This window comes from Microdochium trichocladiopsis (assembly GCF_020744255.1).
Source record: "Microdochium trichocladiopsis strain MPI-CAGE-CH-0230 chromosome Unknown B0I36scaffold_7, whole genome shotgun sequence".
Lineage (NCBI taxonomy): Eukaryota > Fungi > Ascomycota > Sordariomycetes > Xylariales > Microdochiaceae > Microdochium > Microdochium trichocladiopsis.
This window is the reverse complement of record NW_025763550.1, coordinates 2,607,566-2,626,835: the sequence shown is the minus strand read 5'-3', so window position 1 is coordinate 2,626,835 and position 19,270 is coordinate 2,607,566. Positions and strand designations below refer to the sequence as shown.

At 57.8% G+C, this 19,270-nt stretch overlaps 9 protein-coding genes across 9 annotated transcripts; 4 read left to right on the top strand and 5 right to left on the bottom strand.

Annotated features, from left to right (window-relative positions):
• Positions 1 to 472: 472 nt before the first annotated feature.
• On the top strand, positions 473 to 1,441 carry B0I36DRAFT_247112 (uncharacterized protein; the record flags this gene model as incomplete). The annotated part of the gene is made up of 2 exons (XM_046150283.1): positions 473 to 676; positions 947 to 1,441. The coding sequence occupies 2 exons, from the start codon at positions 473 to 475 to the stop codon at positions 1,439 to 1,441; spliced, it is 699 nt and encodes a 232-aa protein (XP_046010782.1).
• A 432-nt stretch (positions 1,442 to 1,873) lies between these two features.
• B0I36DRAFT_328388 (nucleotide-diphospho-sugar transferase) lies at positions 1,874 to 3,938 on the bottom strand. The gene is made up of 4 exons (XM_046154585.1): positions 3,588 to 3,938; positions 3,395 to 3,451; positions 2,120 to 3,292; positions 1,874 to 2,031 (listed from the first exon to the last, which is right to left on the bottom strand). Exons 1-4 carry the CDS (start codon positions 3,666 to 3,668, stop codon positions 2,005 to 2,007), a joined length of 1,338 nt encoding a protein of 445 aa, XP_046010781.1. The 5' UTR covers positions 3,669 to 3,938; the 3' UTR covers positions 1,874 to 2,004.
• Positions 3,939 to 3,979: 41 nt separating this feature from the next.
• B0I36DRAFT_328387 (uncharacterized protein) lies at positions 3,980 to 4,520 on the bottom strand. Its single transcript, XM_046154584.1, has one exon. The coding sequence runs from the start codon at positions 4,198 to 4,200 to the stop codon at positions 4,027 to 4,029; it is 174 nt and encodes a 57-aa protein (XP_046010780.1). The 5' UTR covers positions 4,201 to 4,520; the 3' UTR covers positions 3,980 to 4,026.
• Positions 3,980 to 5,521, bottom strand: B0I36DRAFT_328385 (nucleophile aminohydrolase). Its single transcript, XM_046154583.1, has 4 exons — positions 5,233 to 5,521; positions 4,989 to 5,173; positions 4,498 to 4,916; positions 3,980 to 4,434 (listed from the first exon to the last, which is right to left on the bottom strand). The coding sequence occupies exons 1-4, from the start codon at positions 5,254 to 5,256 to the stop codon at positions 4,307 to 4,309; spliced, it is 756 nt and encodes a 251-aa protein (XP_046010779.1). The 5' UTR covers positions 5,257 to 5,521; the 3' UTR covers positions 3,980 to 4,306.
• A 33-nt stretch (positions 5,522 to 5,554) lies between these two features.
• Positions 5,555 to 5,990, top strand: B0I36DRAFT_328384 (uncharacterized protein). Its single transcript, XM_046154582.1, has one exon. It carries the CDS (start codon positions 5,683 to 5,685, stop codon positions 5,941 to 5,943), a length of 261 nt encoding a protein of 86 aa, XP_046010778.1. The 5' UTR covers positions 5,555 to 5,682; the 3' UTR covers positions 5,944 to 5,990.
• A 957-nt stretch (positions 5,991 to 6,947) lies between these two features.
• On the top strand, positions 6,948 to 9,978 carry B0I36DRAFT_351434 (SPOC domain-containing protein; the record flags this gene model as incomplete). The annotated part of the gene is made up of 2 exons (XM_046157010.1): positions 6,948 to 6,954; positions 7,115 to 9,978. 2 exons carry the CDS (start codon positions 6,948 to 6,950, stop codon positions 9,976 to 9,978), a joined length of 2,871 nt encoding a protein of 956 aa, XP_046010777.1.
• Positions 9,979 to 12,151: 2,173 nt separating this feature from the next.
• B0I36DRAFT_365106 (uncharacterized protein) lies at positions 12,152 to 12,751 on the bottom strand (the record flags this gene model as incomplete). The annotated part of the gene is made up of 1 exon (XM_046159089.1): positions 12,152 to 12,751. One exon carries the CDS (start codon positions 12,749 to 12,751, stop codon positions 12,152 to 12,154), a length of 600 nt encoding a protein of 199 aa, XP_046010776.1.
• Positions 12,752 to 13,740: 989 nt separating this feature from the next.
• On the top strand, positions 13,741 to 15,757 carry B0I36DRAFT_365105 (uncharacterized protein; the record flags this gene model as incomplete). The annotated part of the gene is made up of 5 exons (XM_046159088.1): positions 13,741 to 13,819; positions 13,876 to 14,427; positions 14,497 to 15,283; positions 15,373 to 15,588; positions 15,667 to 15,757. The coding sequence occupies 5 exons, from the start codon at positions 13,741 to 13,743 to the stop codon at positions 15,755 to 15,757; spliced, it is 1,725 nt and encodes a 574-aa protein (XP_046010775.1).
• Positions 15,758 to 16,246: 489 nt separating this feature from the next.
• B0I36DRAFT_365104 (uncharacterized protein) lies at positions 16,247 to 18,070 on the bottom strand (the record flags this gene model as incomplete). Its single annotated transcript, XM_046159087.1, has 1 exon — positions 16,247 to 18,070. The coding sequence occupies one exon, from the start codon at positions 18,068 to 18,070 to the stop codon at positions 16,247 to 16,249; it is 1,824 nt and encodes a 607-aa protein (XP_046010774.1).
• Between the last annotated feature and the right edge of the window lie 1,200 nt (positions 18,071 to 19,270).

Below are 19,270 nucleotides of genomic sequence, written 5' to 3'. Positions count from 1 at the left end.
GCGTCCTGTGCCTCTATCCAGAAAGCACATCGTGTCACTCCCCTCCTTGTCCCCGGTCGCTCGGGCGTCGGCAGCTGCGCATCCCCGGACACTCGACTCAACGACAGACATACCGCCTACCAGCACAGATCGCCACCCAAGCTCGCCCCTTCTGCCTCTGCGCGATCCCTACCCAGGCTTGCAGGTACTGCAAGGCAGCTGCGCCCTGCAGTACAGCTTCTGCAAGCACAGCTCGTCCTCGCGACTCGGGCGGTACTTTGAAGGGACAAGTACTGCATTGAGCTGTCCTTCTCACCAGTACCACTCTTGATGCCCAACCTTTGCCTCCTTCCTCGGAAGAAGAATAGCCAAGATGGCTGCTTTTTCTGAGAAACATCATCAAGGCTTGTACCAAGGCTCTCTGATGGGCCGTGCCGAAAGTTCCGGCGGTTGTCTACCCGCCCCCGAATCTGTCTCGAACGGCTCCATGTCGATGCCGCCAGCTGAGCAGAGCACGTCGTCAGCACAAGAGACCCTTCAATTATCTGTAAGACAAGGTCCGTGGACAGCTTCGAGCTGGGGCCTGTGCCATGCTGAGCTTGACAGCATGCCAAATGAGATCTTGACACACATTTTCAGCTATCTGGACGTTTGTGATTTACTCGCGACTTCTCGGGTATGTAGAGAGCTTTTGTATGTCGTTGTCAGGCCCCTGGTGGTGAAGATGGTGAATTACCTCGAGCCCTTTGGGAGGCACGGGAGGCACGGGCTTTGACGGGTCTCATTGCGGAAACCATACATGTTGAGCCTCGCCCCAGCTCGAATGATATTCGCCCTGGTGACACAGTCTGTTGCCTGCGTGTTCAGCAACATTGCCGGTCTTTGAGGTTCACATCTGACGGGGTCGACGGACATGCGTCTGATGATAATGCGGGAATGTCGAACTGTAACTAATCTTGCGGGTTAGGCCAGTCATCATCTACGCACACTGTCGCTTCAGCCGATACTGCACGCATTGCGACTCCAGCAAGTACGGACGACGCTCCCGCCGCTCCTGACGTCTCCCTCGCGACCAACTCTCGCTGAGCTGATTGCACGGCACATCGTGCTCACCAACACCATAGAGGCATCCAGGCGCCTGGGCCGAAACTTGGTCGCCATCCGCCTATCACGACGCCTGCCCCACCGTCCTTCTGTAGAGTCGCTGGTGCAGCGCGGTGTCCTGCCACCAGAATGTGTCGGCGGGTCTGTCATTGCGCCGGGCCTCGTCGCACGCAAAAGAGCTGTGGAGAAGGAGAAGCTCAAGGACGGTCTCCGGAAATGGGTTGGCGGAGTCTGGCGCGGCGAGGTACGCGAGAGAGGGGAAGGCGTCCGGCGGTGCGATGAGAGAATGGGCACCGGCCGGGTGTGGAGACTGCGTAGGTTTTGGGAACGTGTCGCTGGTGGTGAAAGCGTTGCATGACACGTTCTCAGCACTCTCTGTGATGATCTTAATGATGACGATACCCGTAATGATTGTTTTTGTGGCTCCGGCAACCTCATGGTTTGTCGATAACGGACTTTCCTATGCGCCTTTTCCCCCCTTTCCCTCAGACCGAGGCATCGTCATGTTGAGCGCAACCACATGAGCAGGCTCAGTGGCTTGGAATCTGAGCATTTATGGCGGTATTGGTAGGCAGTAGCGTGTTTTCGGCATATCTTTAGCGAAGCAATCTTATCACAATACAAAATCTGCAGGTCAGATATTGGTCTCTCCGGCTCTAGTCCTTCAATCTTTTGGCATGTCGAATGACTACGGGAGCATGCTTGCGCTGCAAACCACGAGCGTCGTCAAATCCTGCATATGCAACAGGCGAGAGAAACGGGGACAGCACGTCACCAGACTGAACAAGCATTGAAACTCGAGTCTTTTTATTATTCTTTTTCGCTCATAAAAAATATCTATCTGTCGAAGGGGCTGCTTTTCATTGACGCGTGCATTATGTGCACTCAACCGCATGTACTGATCCCGACCACTGAGCGTCTTTACATGATGACTTCGTTGGCAACATCCTACGCGAAAAAGCGAGTTAGCATTCCGACAAACAAGAAAGCAAAATGGCATATATAGCCACCAAACGAGTTGTTGAAGCCGACCTACCCGCTTGAGCTCCTTGAAGGGGAGGCAGACGCAGTTCTGCACGCGGACCTCGTCGCCGACGCCGGTCTCCTTGCCGAGGATGGTGATGCTCTGGACCTTGACGCCGTTCTTGACGATGCTGGTGGTGTGGCTGTTGACCGGGGTCGGGGTGCCCTCGACGCGGGCCCAGGCGCCGACGCGGCTGTTCCAGCCGACGATCGAGTAGAGCACGCAGGCGTCGTGCTTGATCTCGGCGTCCTCGAGGACGATGGACTCCTTGACGCGGACGCCGGGGCCGATGACGGCCCGGGGCCCGATGGAGACGTTGGGGCCGAGCTTGGCGGTCGGGTCGACCTGCGCGGACGGGTGGATGAAGACGGGCGAGATGATGTTGGCCGAGGGCTTCGCGAGCTCCTGGGAGCCCGTCTGAGCGGCCTTTTGCAGGTACAGCGCGTTGGCGGGCACGGCGGAGCCCGCCGTCTTGATCTGCCGCCAGAAGTCCTTGGTCTCGTACACGTAGAACTGCTTGCTGTCGGCCATGTCGCCGAGGATGTCCTGCTCGAGGCGGATGACCTCGTTCTTCTTCTCCTCGTCGTCGTCGTCGGCCATGAAGCTGGACTCGAGGTTCTCGGACGACGGGTACGAGACGAGGCGGGGGCGCTCGGTTCTCCGCTTGATGGCCGTCCTGATGCTAGGGAAGATGGCCTCGGTGCTGAAGAGGTAGACGCCGCAGTTGATGAGGTTGGAGATGTGGCTCTCGGGCTTCTCGACGTAGTGGAGGACTCGGCGGGAGTGCTGGTCGGATACGATGCAGCCAAAGTTGGTCGCGGCATCCTCGCTAACGCGTGTTCCCAGAATCACAGCCTCGGCGTCCCGGTCGTCAAAGAGCTGGGCCATCTCGTTGAGCGGGAACGAGCAGCACACGTCCGAGTTGAGGACAAAGATGCGCTCGGGCCGGCCCTTGAGGATAACGTCGCGGAAGTGGTACAGACCACCAGCGGTGCCCAGGGCTTGGTACTCGCGGAGGTACTTGATTGGGAGGTTGGGGAACTCGTGCGCGGCGTCCTTGATGAAGTCTCTGAAGACGGACTCGTCATAGTATCCGATCATGATGACCTCCTGGATCGACGGGACCTTGGCGATAGCCGTGAGGCAGTGCCAGACGATGGGGTGACCGGCGACATCGAAAAGAGGCTGTGGCAAGCGGTATGCTGTGTCAGTTTGTCATGGCTCGCTCAGCTGGTGGCATGGTTGCGCCTTGTAGCTAATCATTGGGGCCGAGGGATGGATGCTAACCTTGGGGACGTCGAGAGAAAGAGGGCGGAACCGAGTACCTCTGGAAGGACCACCGACCTGCAGCAAAGGTGGTTATGTAAGTAAATTTGCTCGAATATTTCGATTGTAGGACATGACACGAAGCTGAGCACGAGAGACCGGCTCCAGGCTCAGCATCACCCCCGAAAGCCCAAGTCCCCTAGATAATACATACCAGAATGATAGCCTTGGTGCCCTTGCCAGCACCGAGGCCGGCCTTCTCGCGAACAGGAACCTGGAGCCCACCTGCAGGCATCGTGAGGTTGGTGTAAATGGGTGACGGCGTGTGCTTGAGGTGTTGCCGGAGCAAGATTGACGAATGGCAAGATCCCGGGAGGCTGATCTTGGATATTGTGCCGGGACTCTGCTGGAGGCAAAAGGGGACGAGGCTAGACAGGTCTTAGGATGTGGTCGGCGCCAGAGAGCTTCCCCCCAGAAATGTGTCTCCTTTGCCGTCCGCGAGTAGCGTCGTGGTTTCGGGGGCGGGCTGGGCGGTGAGGGGCCAATAAGTTGCCGCCAATTCCCAGGGTGCAATGCAGGCCCGCCTCCCTGCTGGTCAAGGAGCACCCTGCCCCGCCGATGAGGCTACTTCTGGTGTATCCCACCCCCACCTTTCAGAAGCTGATGCCCAAGAGTACGTACAAGATCAAAGAAGAAGTCACCAGCATGGAGCAGAACACGAGATATGCTGAGGCCCACGAGTCACGGCGGCGATCACGAAAGGTCACAGGATAGACCAGCATTGACCGCAACATTGGAATACACCCTTTTCGTGGCATTGGGGACATGAAGCCCGCCACTTGCTCGTCAATAAAGTGGCAGACATTAGCTGCTGCTTCTCATCAAGTACATCTTTCGTCATATGGAGAACACAGCGTGCACTCCTTCATGCTTCTACTTGTCCTCCGAGCTCTCGTCCTTCGCCAGGTCATGTTCCTTCAATAACGCTGTGATCTCATCGGCACTCCAGAGTCTGTGGTAGATCTTGCCATCCTTGGTCTGACCGACTGTCGCAAACTCGACTATTGAGAAGGGACACGTTAGTGGTGATGCGGGTTGTGGTGCTGCTACTCGATACAACTTACGCTTCTCGCTGCTGAGCTTTGTCGCGTCCATTGTCTTGCTCAGCACCTTGACAGCCATACCACAAGCCTCCTTGAGGGTGCAGTCCTCCTTGTAATCCTGCTTGAGCAAGCTCGAGGCACTGGCATTGTTCGCACCAGCGCTCGTCGCCTTCCAGCCGCCGTAGTTTCCGGACGGGTTGCTCAGGTAAAGCTGGAACTGTCTTTGCGGGTCCCAGCCAGCGTAGATGAAGGAAACGCCAAATGGCCGGAGACCACCGTGCTGAGTGTAACCTTGCTTCAAGTCGCATAGCCTTCTCACGAGCTGTTCGCAGGGGATATCTTCGTTGTACGTCAATAGGTACTTCTGAGCGGCTTGTCGAGCATAGTTGATGAGGATGTTGGCATCTGCGGTCATGCCGGCCACGGCGCAGATCATGTTACTGAGGAGCAGCCAGCCAGTCAGCGGAATTCACAAAACAACCGCAAACCCCAGCGGAAAGAAGTGGCCGTACTCGTTGAGGATATAGAGCTTTTCCGCCGATGTGTCCTGCTCTAGCAACTTGGAAGTGACCTTTCGCTCGGCAGCAAGCACGATGCCATCCTTGGCGAGAATGCCAATGGCTGTTCCCGCGTGTGAGATGGCCTCGAGAGCATACTCGACCTGATAGAGCCGTCCCTCGGGGGAGAAGATTGTTGTCTGTTCAAGAGCATCAGTAGCTGCTCTCTGTATAGCTAGGCCAAGCACTGTCGACGTACTCTGGAATCGTAGCGGCGAGACATGTTGGACGGTCGCGCGTGGTCGGTCGCGCAGGATCACCCCGGGTTCAAGTGCGTAGTCAAGGTGATTTCACTGCTCGATATATCTTGGCGGAATGTGCTGAGAGCGTGTTGGTCGAAGGACTTGCGGTGCAGCAGCCGGATCGCAGGTTGTCGATGTATGGATGAAGCAGCCCGCCTTGTCGCTCAGTGTGCATCACCCACCAAGGCTGCCCGTCGACGCAATCGCTGGCGGCTGTCCCGGTGGAGCTAGGCAGAGCTCCAAGACGTGTACCTTGAGCTTTTGTGGCCCAAGCTCAGGCCCTTCCCCAAAGCGGGGGGGCACCTCCAGAATGACTCAGCAGCCTGGAGTGCAGCGCCATTCAAGTGCCACTTGCTGTGCAGTCAGCTCTGAGGTGTAATTATGCGAAGCATGTCACAGCTCCTGACATGACTACTACGCTGGTGTACCTACTGACCTTGAGGTACATAGGGCAAGCAAGTAGCGTAGGTAGCCCGTCTTTTATGGTGGCTGGTATGCTGAGAATCCTTGGAAAACCTCCCGAAGTACCTTTTGCCGCCCGATCCCGATTTCGGCCAGCCACGATAATTGTCTTGAGCTCTGGCTTCATGGACGATCTCGAGGTCAATATGGGCAGTGCGTTGCATGTCTTTGTAATGCCCCTCAGCAGATTTCGCAAAGGCCAGTAATGCGTGCAATTCACACGACTGTCAGACTTGGAGTCTCTGGACGCTCAGTATCTCCTTACACTATGGGTGACAATGGTTTAGCCTGGGGACTGGCAAGCCTGGCTGCCCAGCGATCGACCGAGGACCTGCTCCAAATTGCAGCACCCCCGCCCTGCAGGTTCCAAGGCAGGCTCAGAACTGCACTCCTCACGCAGCGCCTCCCGCCGCCGCCTCCTCGCCTCCATGCTCCGCACCAACAGAAAATACAGCCAGTGCGTCGGCAGCGCCCACCGCTTCGTTTCCTACCATCTACAACTTCCGCCTCGCCACCTGCGCCCATTTTCTGGTCCCTGGCGCGCGGCTGATTGATCGCGCCCCAAGCCCTCAGTCCTGCTGCCCTTGCGACGCTGACGCCGCCTGCTCTTTACGGTTCGGGGCAGTTCCATTTGCCCCACTCATCTGTCCTGTTTCGGCAAGACGCGAACAACGCGCTCACGAGACAGCTCTTGAGCACCGCGCACCATCTTTTCTCCCAATCTCCCATCTCATCCCACCCAGTCGCATCACGTCGAAGCTGTCGCGTGTGTCGCGACCCAACTTCCCACTTTCCTCCTTCCACCCCGGCACCATCAAGAACTACCACGGATCTCAACAAGGAGCGCAAGCTGCTAGCTAGTCTTCCTGCAAAGCCTAACGGCAAAGGAGTGTTGAGACGCAGGCTGTGATTGTACCCTGAGGCAACGAGAGCTATCTTGTCAAGCCTCTCCACGTTCTGGCCATAGTTGAATTGCAATCTCGTAGATGTCATGTTTGCCTGAAGTCTGCGCGCTGCTCTTGTTCCTTCCCACCAGCCAGCCTCCAGCCCAGTAGTAATCGCGCCGTATCGACAAGCCTCCGGCTGCGCGCGACATCTGGGCAGACTGCAAGCCTTCCAGTCGTGTACTTGTCATCAAGGGCATACCTTCGAGACTTGGGACGCACCGGTCCAGCGGCCAGCGACAGAACTGGCAAGCCCAGCTATCAACATGTCTGGTAAGCACCCCAGCCTCCCACTTATGGGCACCCGCCGAAGTCAGGCGCCTGAGCGCCGGCCAGAACAAGCGCCGCGTGGTCGCGACCTTGCCCTTATCTCAGCGGCCTCGAAAACATGCTGCCCTTTAGATACTGTTCTAACATTTGCTCTTTCGCGTAGATCCAGAACCGCGCCGATCCTTCAGAGCCACCAAAGGACAGCACACCAAAGCATTCGAGGAACTCGGCAACGGTCCCGACATGAAGAACAAGCGGCAGTCAAAGAAGGGGGGCAAGAAGTCGTCGCAGAAAGAGGAGGCTCAAGACGAGGACGAGGAAGTCATACGGTGCATCTGCGGCGCGACGACCCAGGAAGACGACGATGCCAACGAGCCATGGATTGCATGCGACAAGTGCGGCGCCTGGCAGCACAACGTGTGCGTCGGCATGAGCGTTTTCACAGAAGACTTGACCAAAGACTACTTTTGCGAGCAGTGTGCTCCCGACGACCACAAGGAGACTCTAGAAGCCATCGCAAAGGGAGAGAAGCCCTGGGTGGAGCGACGCCAGAAGTACGAGGACGACAAGAAGAAGAAGAAAGGAAAGAAGGGGAAAGGAAAGCGGATCAGTGATACCCAAGGAAAGGAGAAGGATCGCCTGTCGCCTGACAACGCCTCGTCGACCAACAAGAACAAACTGTCCCCAACCCCAGATATCAAAAAGGAGGATATATCCCAGGATGCTCTAGCAGCGTCCTCAAAGGGGAAGCGGAAATCCCGCGATCATTCGCAAGGCCCTCAGTCGAAGATTCAAAAGACGACAGAGACGCCAGCGGCACCAACACCTACTTATCCTGCGTACACACCACCTGATGACCTTCCTGCGACGATTGCTGAGCTAGAAGCAGTTCGACAGCAGAAAGCCAAGGCTCTGCTCAAGTCGCTGGATGTTGCAATCGAACAAGCAGAGAGAAAGGGCTTGTATGCTGTCCCAGCCGATACGACCAAGAAGGCAGTCACGGAAAGACTGGCCATCGAGATTGAGCGAGCGTTTCATGATGCGCATGGCACCAATTCCGGTGCTGCAGCGCAACTAAGGACGCTTGTATTCAACCTCAAGGGCAACGTGGACTTGTCCGCGCAACTGTTTAACAGGACACTGCCGCCGCCTTCATTCGTCATCATGACTGGCGAGGAGCTTGCGAATAAGGAGCTGCAGAAGGAGAACGCCGAGCTCAAGGCTCGAGCGGAGAAGCAATCCATCCTGATCCAGCAAGATGGACCGCGGATGAGGAGGACACACAAAGGCGACGAAGTGGTGGAAGGCGATGCCTACACAGCGGTCACGGAAGAAGCACCATCTGCACTACGCCGCGCAGATGCTATGGATGTCGACACGGACGAGGCGGCCCCAAAGGAGAAATCCGCGGCGGCCGGCGCACCCCTTCGGGTTGACACAAAAGCAGCAGCTGGATCGAACAAGCAGCAGAACTTCGACATCGGCAAAGTCTTCAACAGCGTGCGCTCGCCCTCAGCAACTCACCAACGCCGGCAATCTGCGCAAGTTCCATCAGCTGGGCCTGGCGAGGACGCTGACGTTGATCGCCTGCTCAAGGACGGCACAGAATCACCACCATATTCACCGACACAGAACGTCGTCGACCCAGACGTCATCTGGAGCGGGCCCCTGGTTATGACAAACATCGCAGATGTCTCGGTATCGGCAAAGCACGTCGGTGGAGCTGATCTCAAGAAGGCAAAGAACATTGAATGGACAGAGCTCATTCCTGCAGTTCTGACAGTAGCTGGGCGCATTCCCGAGGACAAGGCTGTGCCATATCTTTGTGCCATGCGGTACAACAACCAGATCGATCTCATCTTCACGAGCCTTTCGCCGTCGAACGCAGGTGACGAGATTGCCAAGAAGCAGTTCACCGATGTCATCAAGTATTTCCAGTCTAAGAAGCGATACGGCGTCGTCGGCGACAAGAAGCTGGGCAACGTGCGCGACACGTACCTGATTCCAATCTCCGAGGGCGACGGACCTCTGCCCGAGCCACTGCAGAACATTGACGACCACAAAATCCCCGTCAAGCGTAGTGAGCCTATGCTGCTCATGGTTTTCGTGTTCAGGGACGAGAAGCAGGCTCAGATACCACTCGAGCAGCAGAAGCTCGAATTACAAGGCGCAAGCCCGACGACGAGCGATCAAAGCACACCGGTACCACACCGCCACTCTGTTGCGACGCCAGGGTATTCTCCGGCGACGCCTCACGCTCCTCAAGCTCCGGGAGGTGGCATCCATCCCACACCACCTCCCCAATACAGCCAGACTCCTGTGCCACCGCCGTCGATACCAGGCCAGCCATCCCAGCATGCACCACCACGACCGCCGCAGCCCCATCCTAGCCAGGCCACAGCGCCGCACGATCCTAACGCGGCAGCAATGAGGGCGGCGCAGGCCGAAGGCGAGAGGAAAGCCCGCCAGGTACTCGGACCTCTGTTCGCGAGTGCCACAGTGACTTTCCTCCTCCCGCACGCCGCCCGGATGAAGGAGGGTGAATGGAATGCAGTTAAGCGCTGCCTCGAGCGCGATCCTCGGGCACGCGACGACCTGCCGCTGCTGAGCAAGCTGCTGACAGAAGAAGGCAACAACGCTCGGCAGGCTGGTCAACAGCAGCAGCAACAGCAGCAGCAAGGAGCCGCACCAGGCGGAGTTCAGAAGACAATGGCAGCTGCCGGACGCCAGCCGAGTCCTGCCGGACCTCGCCCGACTCCTCAGCAGCACCAGCAAGCACACGCAATGCAGGGCAAGCAGCAGCAGCATCCTCACCAACCGGTGCTGCCCCAAACTCAGCAGCAGCAACAATCGCAACAGACACAGCAGTCCGCAACAGGCATGACATCTGGGCCTGCTGCAGCTGCAGCGGCACGTGCACCTCAGTCGCAGCCAGCAGCCGTGCCAGCATCGGCACCAGCACCGTCGCCACTCACGCAATCGCAACCGCAGCAGCAGCAACAGCAAGCAGCGGCACAGAAACAATAAGATCCGCACTGGATATGCCCAGCTCCTACTATTGCGTAGCTTCCTCACACCATCTTGGCCATATGGCAGCCACGTAGTCATGCCAAGACTTAATACGAGAAAGCTAGATGTACCACAACTCGACTGGCCTTAATTCAGAGGTGGCCCTTTGTCAAAGTTGCCGGTGGGCTGTATTTGACATCTCCGGCCTTGGCCAGAGCGCGAGGACGCGCACTGGAAATCATGTCTGGCCGCTGAGGAGGAAAAGGAGACCCATCCCGGGCAAGGGGCAAATGGCAATCGGGAAGTGGCTTTCGGATCTGTGTCTGTCTCACCCTGGAAATCTTTTCCGGGGCGGACTCCACCGTGGCGCAATCGGCGATTTTACTACAGGCCTGTGTCTACTGTAATTGTTCATGATGAGTCTCTGTTTTGCAGATCCCAAAAGCTTAATCTGTTGTTTTTATGTGCTTGCTAGTCTTTTGTGATTCTTATATCGTCGTGCAACTGCGGTGTGCCATTGTGACCTGCCATGGGACCTTGACACCAGGCTTGAATACTTGAAGTGTCACGAGCGACTGGACCTGACGCCACCACGAGCGTGGCTTCTTGTTTTTGCGCGTGCGACTCTGGGCGAGAGCCGACTCGCTCGCTTGGCAGTGAAGTAAGGCAACGCGATGGAAACCAAAAGGTCCAGCCACGCTCGCTCGCTCGATCGGTTACTTGGATGATTCCTGCAAGCTTTGGGTGTAGCCAGATCCGGCGGGGGGGGCGAGGGCGCCGCTTGGCTCACCATTGACTGCGTTGACAGGTCTTTGACACTCTGAGCCCGGCGTAACTCTACTGGCACCTATCCCATTGTGGCGGAACCCTTGGCTTCCCCTTTGGGGATCTGTTCGGGCGCGCTTGTTCGCGATCCGTGCCAGGGATGTTGGAAAGAAGGTTAGTCCCGTCGGAGCTCCACTGAATACAGGGAGGGGGCCTTCTGGGGGTGGGCAGTATGTAGCCGCAGACCAGGTTAACGCATGGAATCACGGATTCACTAAAAGGCCGGGCACAGCAGCCAGCATGCGGAAAGACCATGACAGACGCGGTCGTGGCGGGTAGCCTACAGAGCACGCACAGTCGTGATGTGATTGTGATGTAGAATACTCGCGGCGGATGATGCCAGACTGGGTTGCAGTGAGTAATGACGTTGGTGCCGCCCGCAGAGCCCATTTTCTGCAAAGAGTTGTCACCCCCTCGAGATGTCGTCCCTGGATTCCGCGATCGGCAGCCTATGATTGCGGACGATCCGCCGTTCTGCTTTCAAGTGCCTGAGGACCCTCGACAGGGGAACGCCAGGGCGATCCGGCCATATGGGTGCCAAGATGTCGATCGACGCGGAGGGCAGGCGGGCGGGCAATTTCGCGGGTCGATGATGACACGACTTGGCAGAATATGGCAGGGAAACAGATGGAGTGGGCTGAGGATCGCCCATCGTGCTGTGTGTGGGGAAATAGCATGCGGACAAGAGGCAGGCAGCGTTGATGGGCATACATGCTTCGCCGACGTCGAATTTGAGGATGGAATGGGCTAGGCAGGCGCTGCGGAGCAATGCCCGCCCCAAGTTTGTGGATGATGACGATTGGACATTGCGGCCAGGCCGGGCTTGTCTGGTTGCGGAAGATGGCAGGCGGGCCCAAGCGGAAGCCACGGCCCCGCCCGCCTCCTGCCAAACAAACTCTAAGTGACTGGCAGCTCCTGCATGTCCCGCGTGACCACAGCAACTTCACTCGAGTCGACCCCGGGAGTCACCCACTCCATGCCCGCCACCGTCCATCTCTTACTTGCCGAGACCCTGGGGCGCCCCATGGTGCAATCGTGACTCTCGTCGGCGCTTTTCCCCAAGCTATTTTTGAAACATACCGGGGCCAGACTAGCGCGATCTACCCTTGCGCGCAGCAGCCAGACACCACTCACCTACTACCAGCTGATACCACGAGGGGGGGGGAACAGTCATTCAATCAAAATATTTGTTTTCTCAAGTCAAAGTGGTATCCTAACCGTCTGGGGATGCTAAACACTAGCGAACCTCTAACCGTGTTATTTGTTGCCTCCCCGTCTTCCGCCAGACGCGCAAGCGTCATCCGTGTCCTGGCAACCCATCATCATCGCTCTAGAAACGCGTGCTCGACCATCCGCAATTGATTGCCTACAAGGACAGGGCGATAATCGCCGCAGAACCCAACATGATTGCCGCCCAGCGCGCATGGCCTTTGCTCGTCACCGTTCCGCTCACCGTCACCAAGACCGGTGGCGCCGTCCCGTTGCCCGTCACCAGCGCCGGCATGCTGGTCGTGCCCCCACCCGCCTGTGAGACCGAAGCCGCGTCGTCGTCGCACTGCTCCGCGCATGCCGAGTTGATTGCAAAGGGCGTGCTGTCCTGCGGATATGTCATTGTTTCGATGACCACGGGGCCGTTGCCTCCCTGGTTGGCAGCGTGGCTGCACGCCGTGCAGGTCGCCACCGAGATTGTGAAGCCAAAAGGGACGTCCGTGGCCGAAGCAAACTGCGGCACGCTGGAAACACCGACATATGTCTCCGTCACCGTGTAAGTCTGCTCGGTAAAGCCGGGCTTGTCGCTGCCAAACCCGCTCTTCTGCCCTGGGCAGAAGGCCGGATACGATGTGACGAACGTGCTTGTCGCCGTACATGTGTCGCATCCGCACGAGATGCACTCGGGCATGGTGTACGAGACGTGGCCAGCAGTCGAGGGCCCATAGTCCGGTATCTCGCCCGGTATACCCGTCATGGTGTTTTGTGGCGGTTGGTCTGCGTCAACACATTGCGTGACATAGTACGAGGTGAAGACGAGCTGCTGTGCTGTCGCGAGCCGCGACGCCGCACACAGCAGCAACAACAGCCCCTGCGTGCGTGGTTGTGTGTATCGTCCCATGTCGTTGGGGAGCTGACGAGGTGGAATGTCTGCAGTGGCACACACCGGGACTCAATGCCAGCAGTTGGGCGAGGCGGCCGTTTTCTTCATATCTAGACACCAGCAGCGGGGACACCCAAGTCCCATATATGCGCATCAGACTTTGTGTCACTGGGCAGAATCCGGGTGCTCGCAGACACCGGCAAACGTCACGATTGTGCTCCCATAAACACCTGGTCCGCCCATCAAGGTTTGGGCGTGAGAACATCTAGACTGCTGCTAGGTGAGTCTATTTCTCGTGCAGTTTTGCAGTGTTGCCGCTCGTCAAAGCCTGGAATGCGTCGTTTCAGCCCCCAGGTAGGTTAATTCCGGGCGTCCGCCATTTCTTCCCACCAGTCTGATTCCGGACGTTTTGCTTCTGCCACTGAGCTCGCTGGTTGCCGCTTTGGGATGTCTCAGATCGCCACTCTTGCATCAAGATCCCGCACTGCCTATTGTTGTCGTTCTAGACTGGGGGTTGACAGTTGCGGGACGGCGTCATTAGTGCTCAGAGCCGCGACTGCTGTCCTTGTGCTTTAAGGGCTTCCTGACACATCCATGTCGGCCATGGCGCCCCCGGTTCGGAACCTTTATGCCAATTCTCCGCAACTTCGAGTCTTTGCTGTGATCCCTCCGCTGAGTTCTCATGTCAGTTGCTGCGCGGAACAGCTGACATGAGATTGTTCACGGCTGTGTTGCCCTCCCTCCTCTATGGCTGCTATGCCAGCGGAGTGGAGGGACCAATCTTTCGAAGAAAGGATGTCGATCTTCTCAACGAAGCATACCGGAGGTCGCTCCAGGAACACAAGCCGGTTTGCTTTGGTTACATGACCACCGTCCTGGCCACGCTCCGTCCAGGACAATCAACTTCCCCTGCCGGGGGGACAACTCTACCGGCCGGCAACGGTAAGCGATGAAAGCTCTACAGAAACGAAGTCAAGGTCTCTGACGTTTCTCTACAGGCACAGGCCAATGCACTGTAGCGACGGTGATCACGATCACACAGACTACCACTGCAACCGCGCCCACTAATACAGGGTCTCCAACCGGAGCTCTGTCACCAATCATTCTCAGCATCGAATATGTAAATACCCCGACGGCCGTGCCAAAGGCGCGGGCTCCGGCACCGATATGGAAGTTCTGGGATCGCCGGCAAGCGCCAGCTGCCGTGGCTGATCTTGGCTATGTCGGAACCATTGGCGACGAGAACCCAAAGGGATGTTCAGGTGCCTTTGAGTACATTCTCGACGATAGCAAGCTTTTGTACTATTCAAGTCCGGCCAACGGGCTCTCAGTCGACCCGGGCGTGCCGCTCATCAGCATCCCGGCCGCACAGCCGGGCTCCATCACGACGGCTTTCTCCATCGTGAACCGTCAGCTTCGGTGGACGGACAGCTCTTTCTACAACGACAGAGCGAGGTTCTGCCAGGCCGCGAATGGCACCGTGTTTGCTTCATTCGTGCAAAACGGGTTCCCTGCCGGCTGCCAGCCTGTTAATCTGGTTACTTATTCCGGTACGATAAGTTTGGGTCGCGTCGTGTGGAACATGGCTAATGAACATGAGCTGACGTTTTAATTTCCAGTCCAACAATGCGTCAACAACCAGATTGTACCCTCATCTCAGCTGCCACCTCCGCCCAACACCAACACCGAAAACAATGGCGGCGTCCCATCTGGCCAACCTGGCGGGTCGCCAAGCGAGACCGGTGGCCCTGGCAATACTGGTGGCCCCGGCAATACTGGTGGCCCTGGCAATACTGGTGGCCCTGGCAATACCGGTGGCCCAGGAGCGACCGGTGGCCCAGGCGATACTGGTGCTCCTGGCAATCCGGGAGGCGGGACCGATGGTGGAAATCCCAGCGGCACGGGTGACGGGGGAAACACAGGAGCACCTGGTCCTGTCGTAACTGTCACTGTTCCACCGACCTCTCAACCGACTGATGGAAATCCCAATCCCAACCCCAACCCCAATCCAAACCCTAATTCGGGCGTCACGCTAACTGATGACACAGGTAACACGGATGGGACTGATGACAACGGAAACACATTACCTCCCGGGCCCCCCAACTCTGGAGATCCAGTCACTGTCACTGTCACGAGTGGCGACACGGGGCCCAACACTGGAGCACCGGGGCCTATCGTCACCAACCCTACGTCAGGGGGACCACCGAATACAGATGTTCCAGGTCCCTCCGGCTCGTCCAGCTTCTCCGACGGGTCCATCCTCCCAACGCTTGCGTCCTCGAGCCCCTCGGGATCTGGAAACCCCACGGGCCCGGAACCGACAAACAACACTGGAGACCCAGGACCCCCGATTTCATCGGACAACACCATTGTGCCAACTTTTGTCTCTTCTTCCTCTGGCCCTGCGTCATCAACCGGCCCGGGTCCGGGTCCAGGTCCAGGTCCAGGTCCGGGACCGGAACCGACGACAGAACCAACAAACACCGGAGACCCAGGACCCTCGCTTACGTCGATTTCGTCGAGCTCATCGAGCTTTTTGAGCCAGTCCATTCTACCGACCTTTGTCTCTTCCTCTTCTTTTTCTATCGCCTCATCGACGCGTTCGGATACGGAAACGACAAACACCGGAGATCCAGGTCCCTCGCTCACCTCGATTTTATCAAGCGTATCAAGCTCCTCGAGTCCCACGATTACCAGCTCGTCGGGTACCAGTGTGTCCACCTCCACGTCAAATAGCGGAGGTCCCGGGCCAAACATCTCTTCTCCCAGCTCAAGTGCTTCGAGCTCAGGGTCGTCCTCGTCGAGCGTCTCAAGCGGATCTATTCTGCCGACTCTGGTCTCGGACTCGTCGAGCTCCTCAAGCGTGCGGAGTTCAAGTAGCAGCTTCTCCAACAGCGGCGGTCCTGGACCCAGTGTTTCCTCGCCCTCGTTGTCTTCGTCTGTCTCGACTTCGAGCAGTGTGGGACCATCAAGCTCCAGCTCGTCCGGGTTTTCGAGCAATTCCATTCTGCCGACTCTGGTCTCCGACTCGTCGAGCTCCTCGAGCTTGCGCAGCTCTAGTAGTAGTAGTAGCGTCTCCAATAGCGGCGGTCCTGGACCTAGTGTTTCCTCGCCTTCGTCCTCTGCCTCTTCTCAAGAGTTGTCGTCGTCCGCCTCTAGCTCGAGGTCGTCCTCGGCTGTCTCGAGCTCCAGCTCGTCCGAGTTTTCGAGCGACTCCATCCTGCCGACTCTTGCCTCCGACTCGTCGAGCTCCTCCAGTGTGCGGAGCTCTAGCAGCAGCAGTAGCGTGTCCAATAGCGGCGGTCCTGGACCTAGTGTGTCCTCGCCTTCGTCCTCTGCCTCTTCTCAAGAGTCGTCCTCTGCCTCTTCTCAAGAGTCATCGTCCGCCTCTAGCTCGAGGTCGTCCTCGGCTGTCTCGAGCTTCAGCTCGTCCGAGTCTTCGAGCTCCTCCAGTGTACGGAGCTCTAGCAGCAGCAGTAGCATCTCCAACAGCGGCGGTCCTGGTCCCAGTGTTTCCTCGCCCTCGTCATCCTCCGTCTCAACTTCGAGCAGTGCGGAGTCATCGAGCTCGCGGTCTTCTGATTTCTCAAGCGGCTCCGTTGACCCAACTCTTGTCTCGAGTAGCAGCAGTAGCAGCAGCTCCCGTTCTTCTTCGGCCTCTGAGAGTGCTTCTCCTTCCTCGTCATCGGCCTCGCGTAGCAGCAGCAGCAGTATCAGTGGCAGCAGCAGCGAGTCTAACAGCGGTGATGCCGGGCCCACTGGGGTCAGCTCTTCGTCTTCCTCATCCAGTGTGAGCTCCAGCTCCATCTCCAGCTCCAGCTCCGGCGCCAGCTCGAGCCCTAGCTCGTCCCAGGAATCCAGCTCGAGCTCCATCTCGAGCTCTACTTCTGTTTCTTCCAGCGAGTCTTCGTCGCGTCCGACGAGCTCCTCATCGTCTCGAGAAAGCTCGTCCATAAGCAGCACCGAGCGCAGCAGCAGCAGCAGCGTGTCTAACAGTGGCGATACTGGTCCATCCGTTACTTCGCCGTCCAGCAGTGGCTCCTCATCAATCTCGAGCAGCATTGAGATCTCGAGCTCCTCCTCGACTCGTTCTGCGAGCAGTAGCAGCAGTGAAGTATCGAGTACCGGCGAGAGCTCGAGTGCTTCCTCAAGCCGCCTTACGAGCAGCAGGAGTGAAGTATCGAGCATCAGTGAGAGCTCAAGCGCTTCTTCCAGCCGCTCTGCAAGCAGCAGCAGCGAGTCCAACAGCGGCGACCCTGGCCCTTCCATTTCCTCACCATCCAGCACACGCTCCTCGTCGACGACCAGCAGCGAGAGCTCCGGTTCCTTCAGTTTCTCCAGCAACTCGATTGATCCAACTCTCATCACAGACAGCAGCTCATCTCGATCCTCGTCTTTGACGTCGTCATCATCATCGTCGAGCGTGGAGTCATCAGGCTCTTCGACAGAGTCGAGCATCGAATCCAGCTCACGGTCCTTGACGGCAAGCAGCACGAGCACAGCAGCCTCATCCAGCACGCCTGAGAGCTCGCAGTCCTCGTCGTCTTCTGCGTCCCGCTCTTCAAGCGAGGAGTCTTCGTCTATCTCCAGCTCCAGCTCCGGTTCCAGCTCGATAAGCAGCTCCGAGAGCTCGTCGGGATCGAGTGCTTCGAGCAGCGCTTCAGCCAGTGGTGATAGCTTCCCTCCTGTCTCCTCAACGCAGTCATCCTCTGCCTCTAGCTCTGGCAGCTCGTCTGGGAGCTCGTCTGCATCAAGCAGTGCACAGAGCTCGTCTGGAAGCTCGTCCGCGTCAAGCAGCGCAGAGAGCTCGTCCGTGTCAAGCAGTGCACAGAGCTCGTCCGGGAGCTCGTCCGGGAGCTCGTCTGCATCAAGCAGCGCAGAGAGCTCGTCCGTGTCAAGCAGTGCACAGAGCTCGTCTGGAAGCTTGTCGGTATCAAGTAGCACAGAGAGCTCGTCCGGAAGCTCATCCGCGTCAAGCAGCGCAGAGAGCTCATCCTCGATCAGTTCTTCAAGTGCCTCCCCGTCATCAAGCTCAAGCCTAGCCTCGAGCACCTCTGAAAGCTCAAGTGCAGTCAGCTCTTCATCTTCTGCTGAATCTAGTTCAGGGTCAGGATTGACGTCCTCCTTTTCGACTTCATATGTTACCTCAACGCGGTATGGTGCCACGGTTGCCTCGCCGACTACCTTTACCATCTCTCAGACGGCGGCCAACGAGGCAGGAACTGTCATCGTTGAGCTACCCGCGAGCTACGTGACAAGTACGCGATTCGGAGGATCTACCTCCACAACCGTTACTGTCTCGCAGACGAACTCGGCACCGGGCACAGTTCTGGTTGAGCTTCCAGCTTCCTATGTGACTGTGACGCAGTTTGGTGCCACTGGCTCATCCCGGGCCACGCGCACGATATCACAGACCGACTCCGCGCCGGGCACTGTCGTGGTGGAAGTCCCGGCGTCCTTCGTGACCAGCACGGTGTACAGCGGCTCAAGCGCAACCACTCGCACAATCTCTCAGACAAACTCGGAGCCTGGAGTGGTAATTATCGAGGAGCCGCCGACCTACGTGTCCAGCACTCGTTATGGAGGCTCAGTGGCCACGACTGAAACCATTCCCCAGACGAACACAGCACCAGGTACCATTATCGTGGAGGATGCCGCAAGCTACGTCACGACCACCAAGTATGGTGGCTCGACTGCCGCGACCACCACCATTTCGCAGACTGATGCTCGGCCGGGCACGGTCGTGGTCGAGGTGCCTGCCAGTTACATCACCAGCACGCAATACGGCGCTACCGCGTCATCAGCCACCACGCGGACCATCTCGCAGACTGATGGATCTCCGGGTACTGTCGTGGTTGAACTACCTGCCACCTACATCACAAGTACTGCGTATGGCGGCTCGGTTGCCACCACCAGGACCATTTCCCAGACGAACTCTGCTCCCGGAGTCATCGTCGTGGAAGAGGCGGCCAGTTACGCTACAAGCACCCAGTTTGGTGCTACGGGCTCTGTCACCACCACACGAACGATTTCGCAAACTGACAACCGTCCCGGCACGGTCGTTGTCGAGCTTCCGGCCAGCTATGTCACCAGAACCGTGTTCTCGGGCTCTGTGGACGCTACGAGCACCATTTCACAAACTGGTCCTGCTCCGGGCACTGTTGTCGTCGTGCGCCAAGCTCGATACGTCACACGAACGGTCTTCAGCGGGACTGTGGCAACTACAACAACAATTGCGCAGACAAATGACAGCCCGGGCACCGTCATTGTCCAGGAGAGTGCAAACTACATCACCAGCACTGAATTCGCGGCCTCGGGATCTGTTGCGACCACAGAGACAGTCAGTCAAACAGACTCGGCAGGCGGCACAGTCATCGTCAGGCTGCCCGCTAG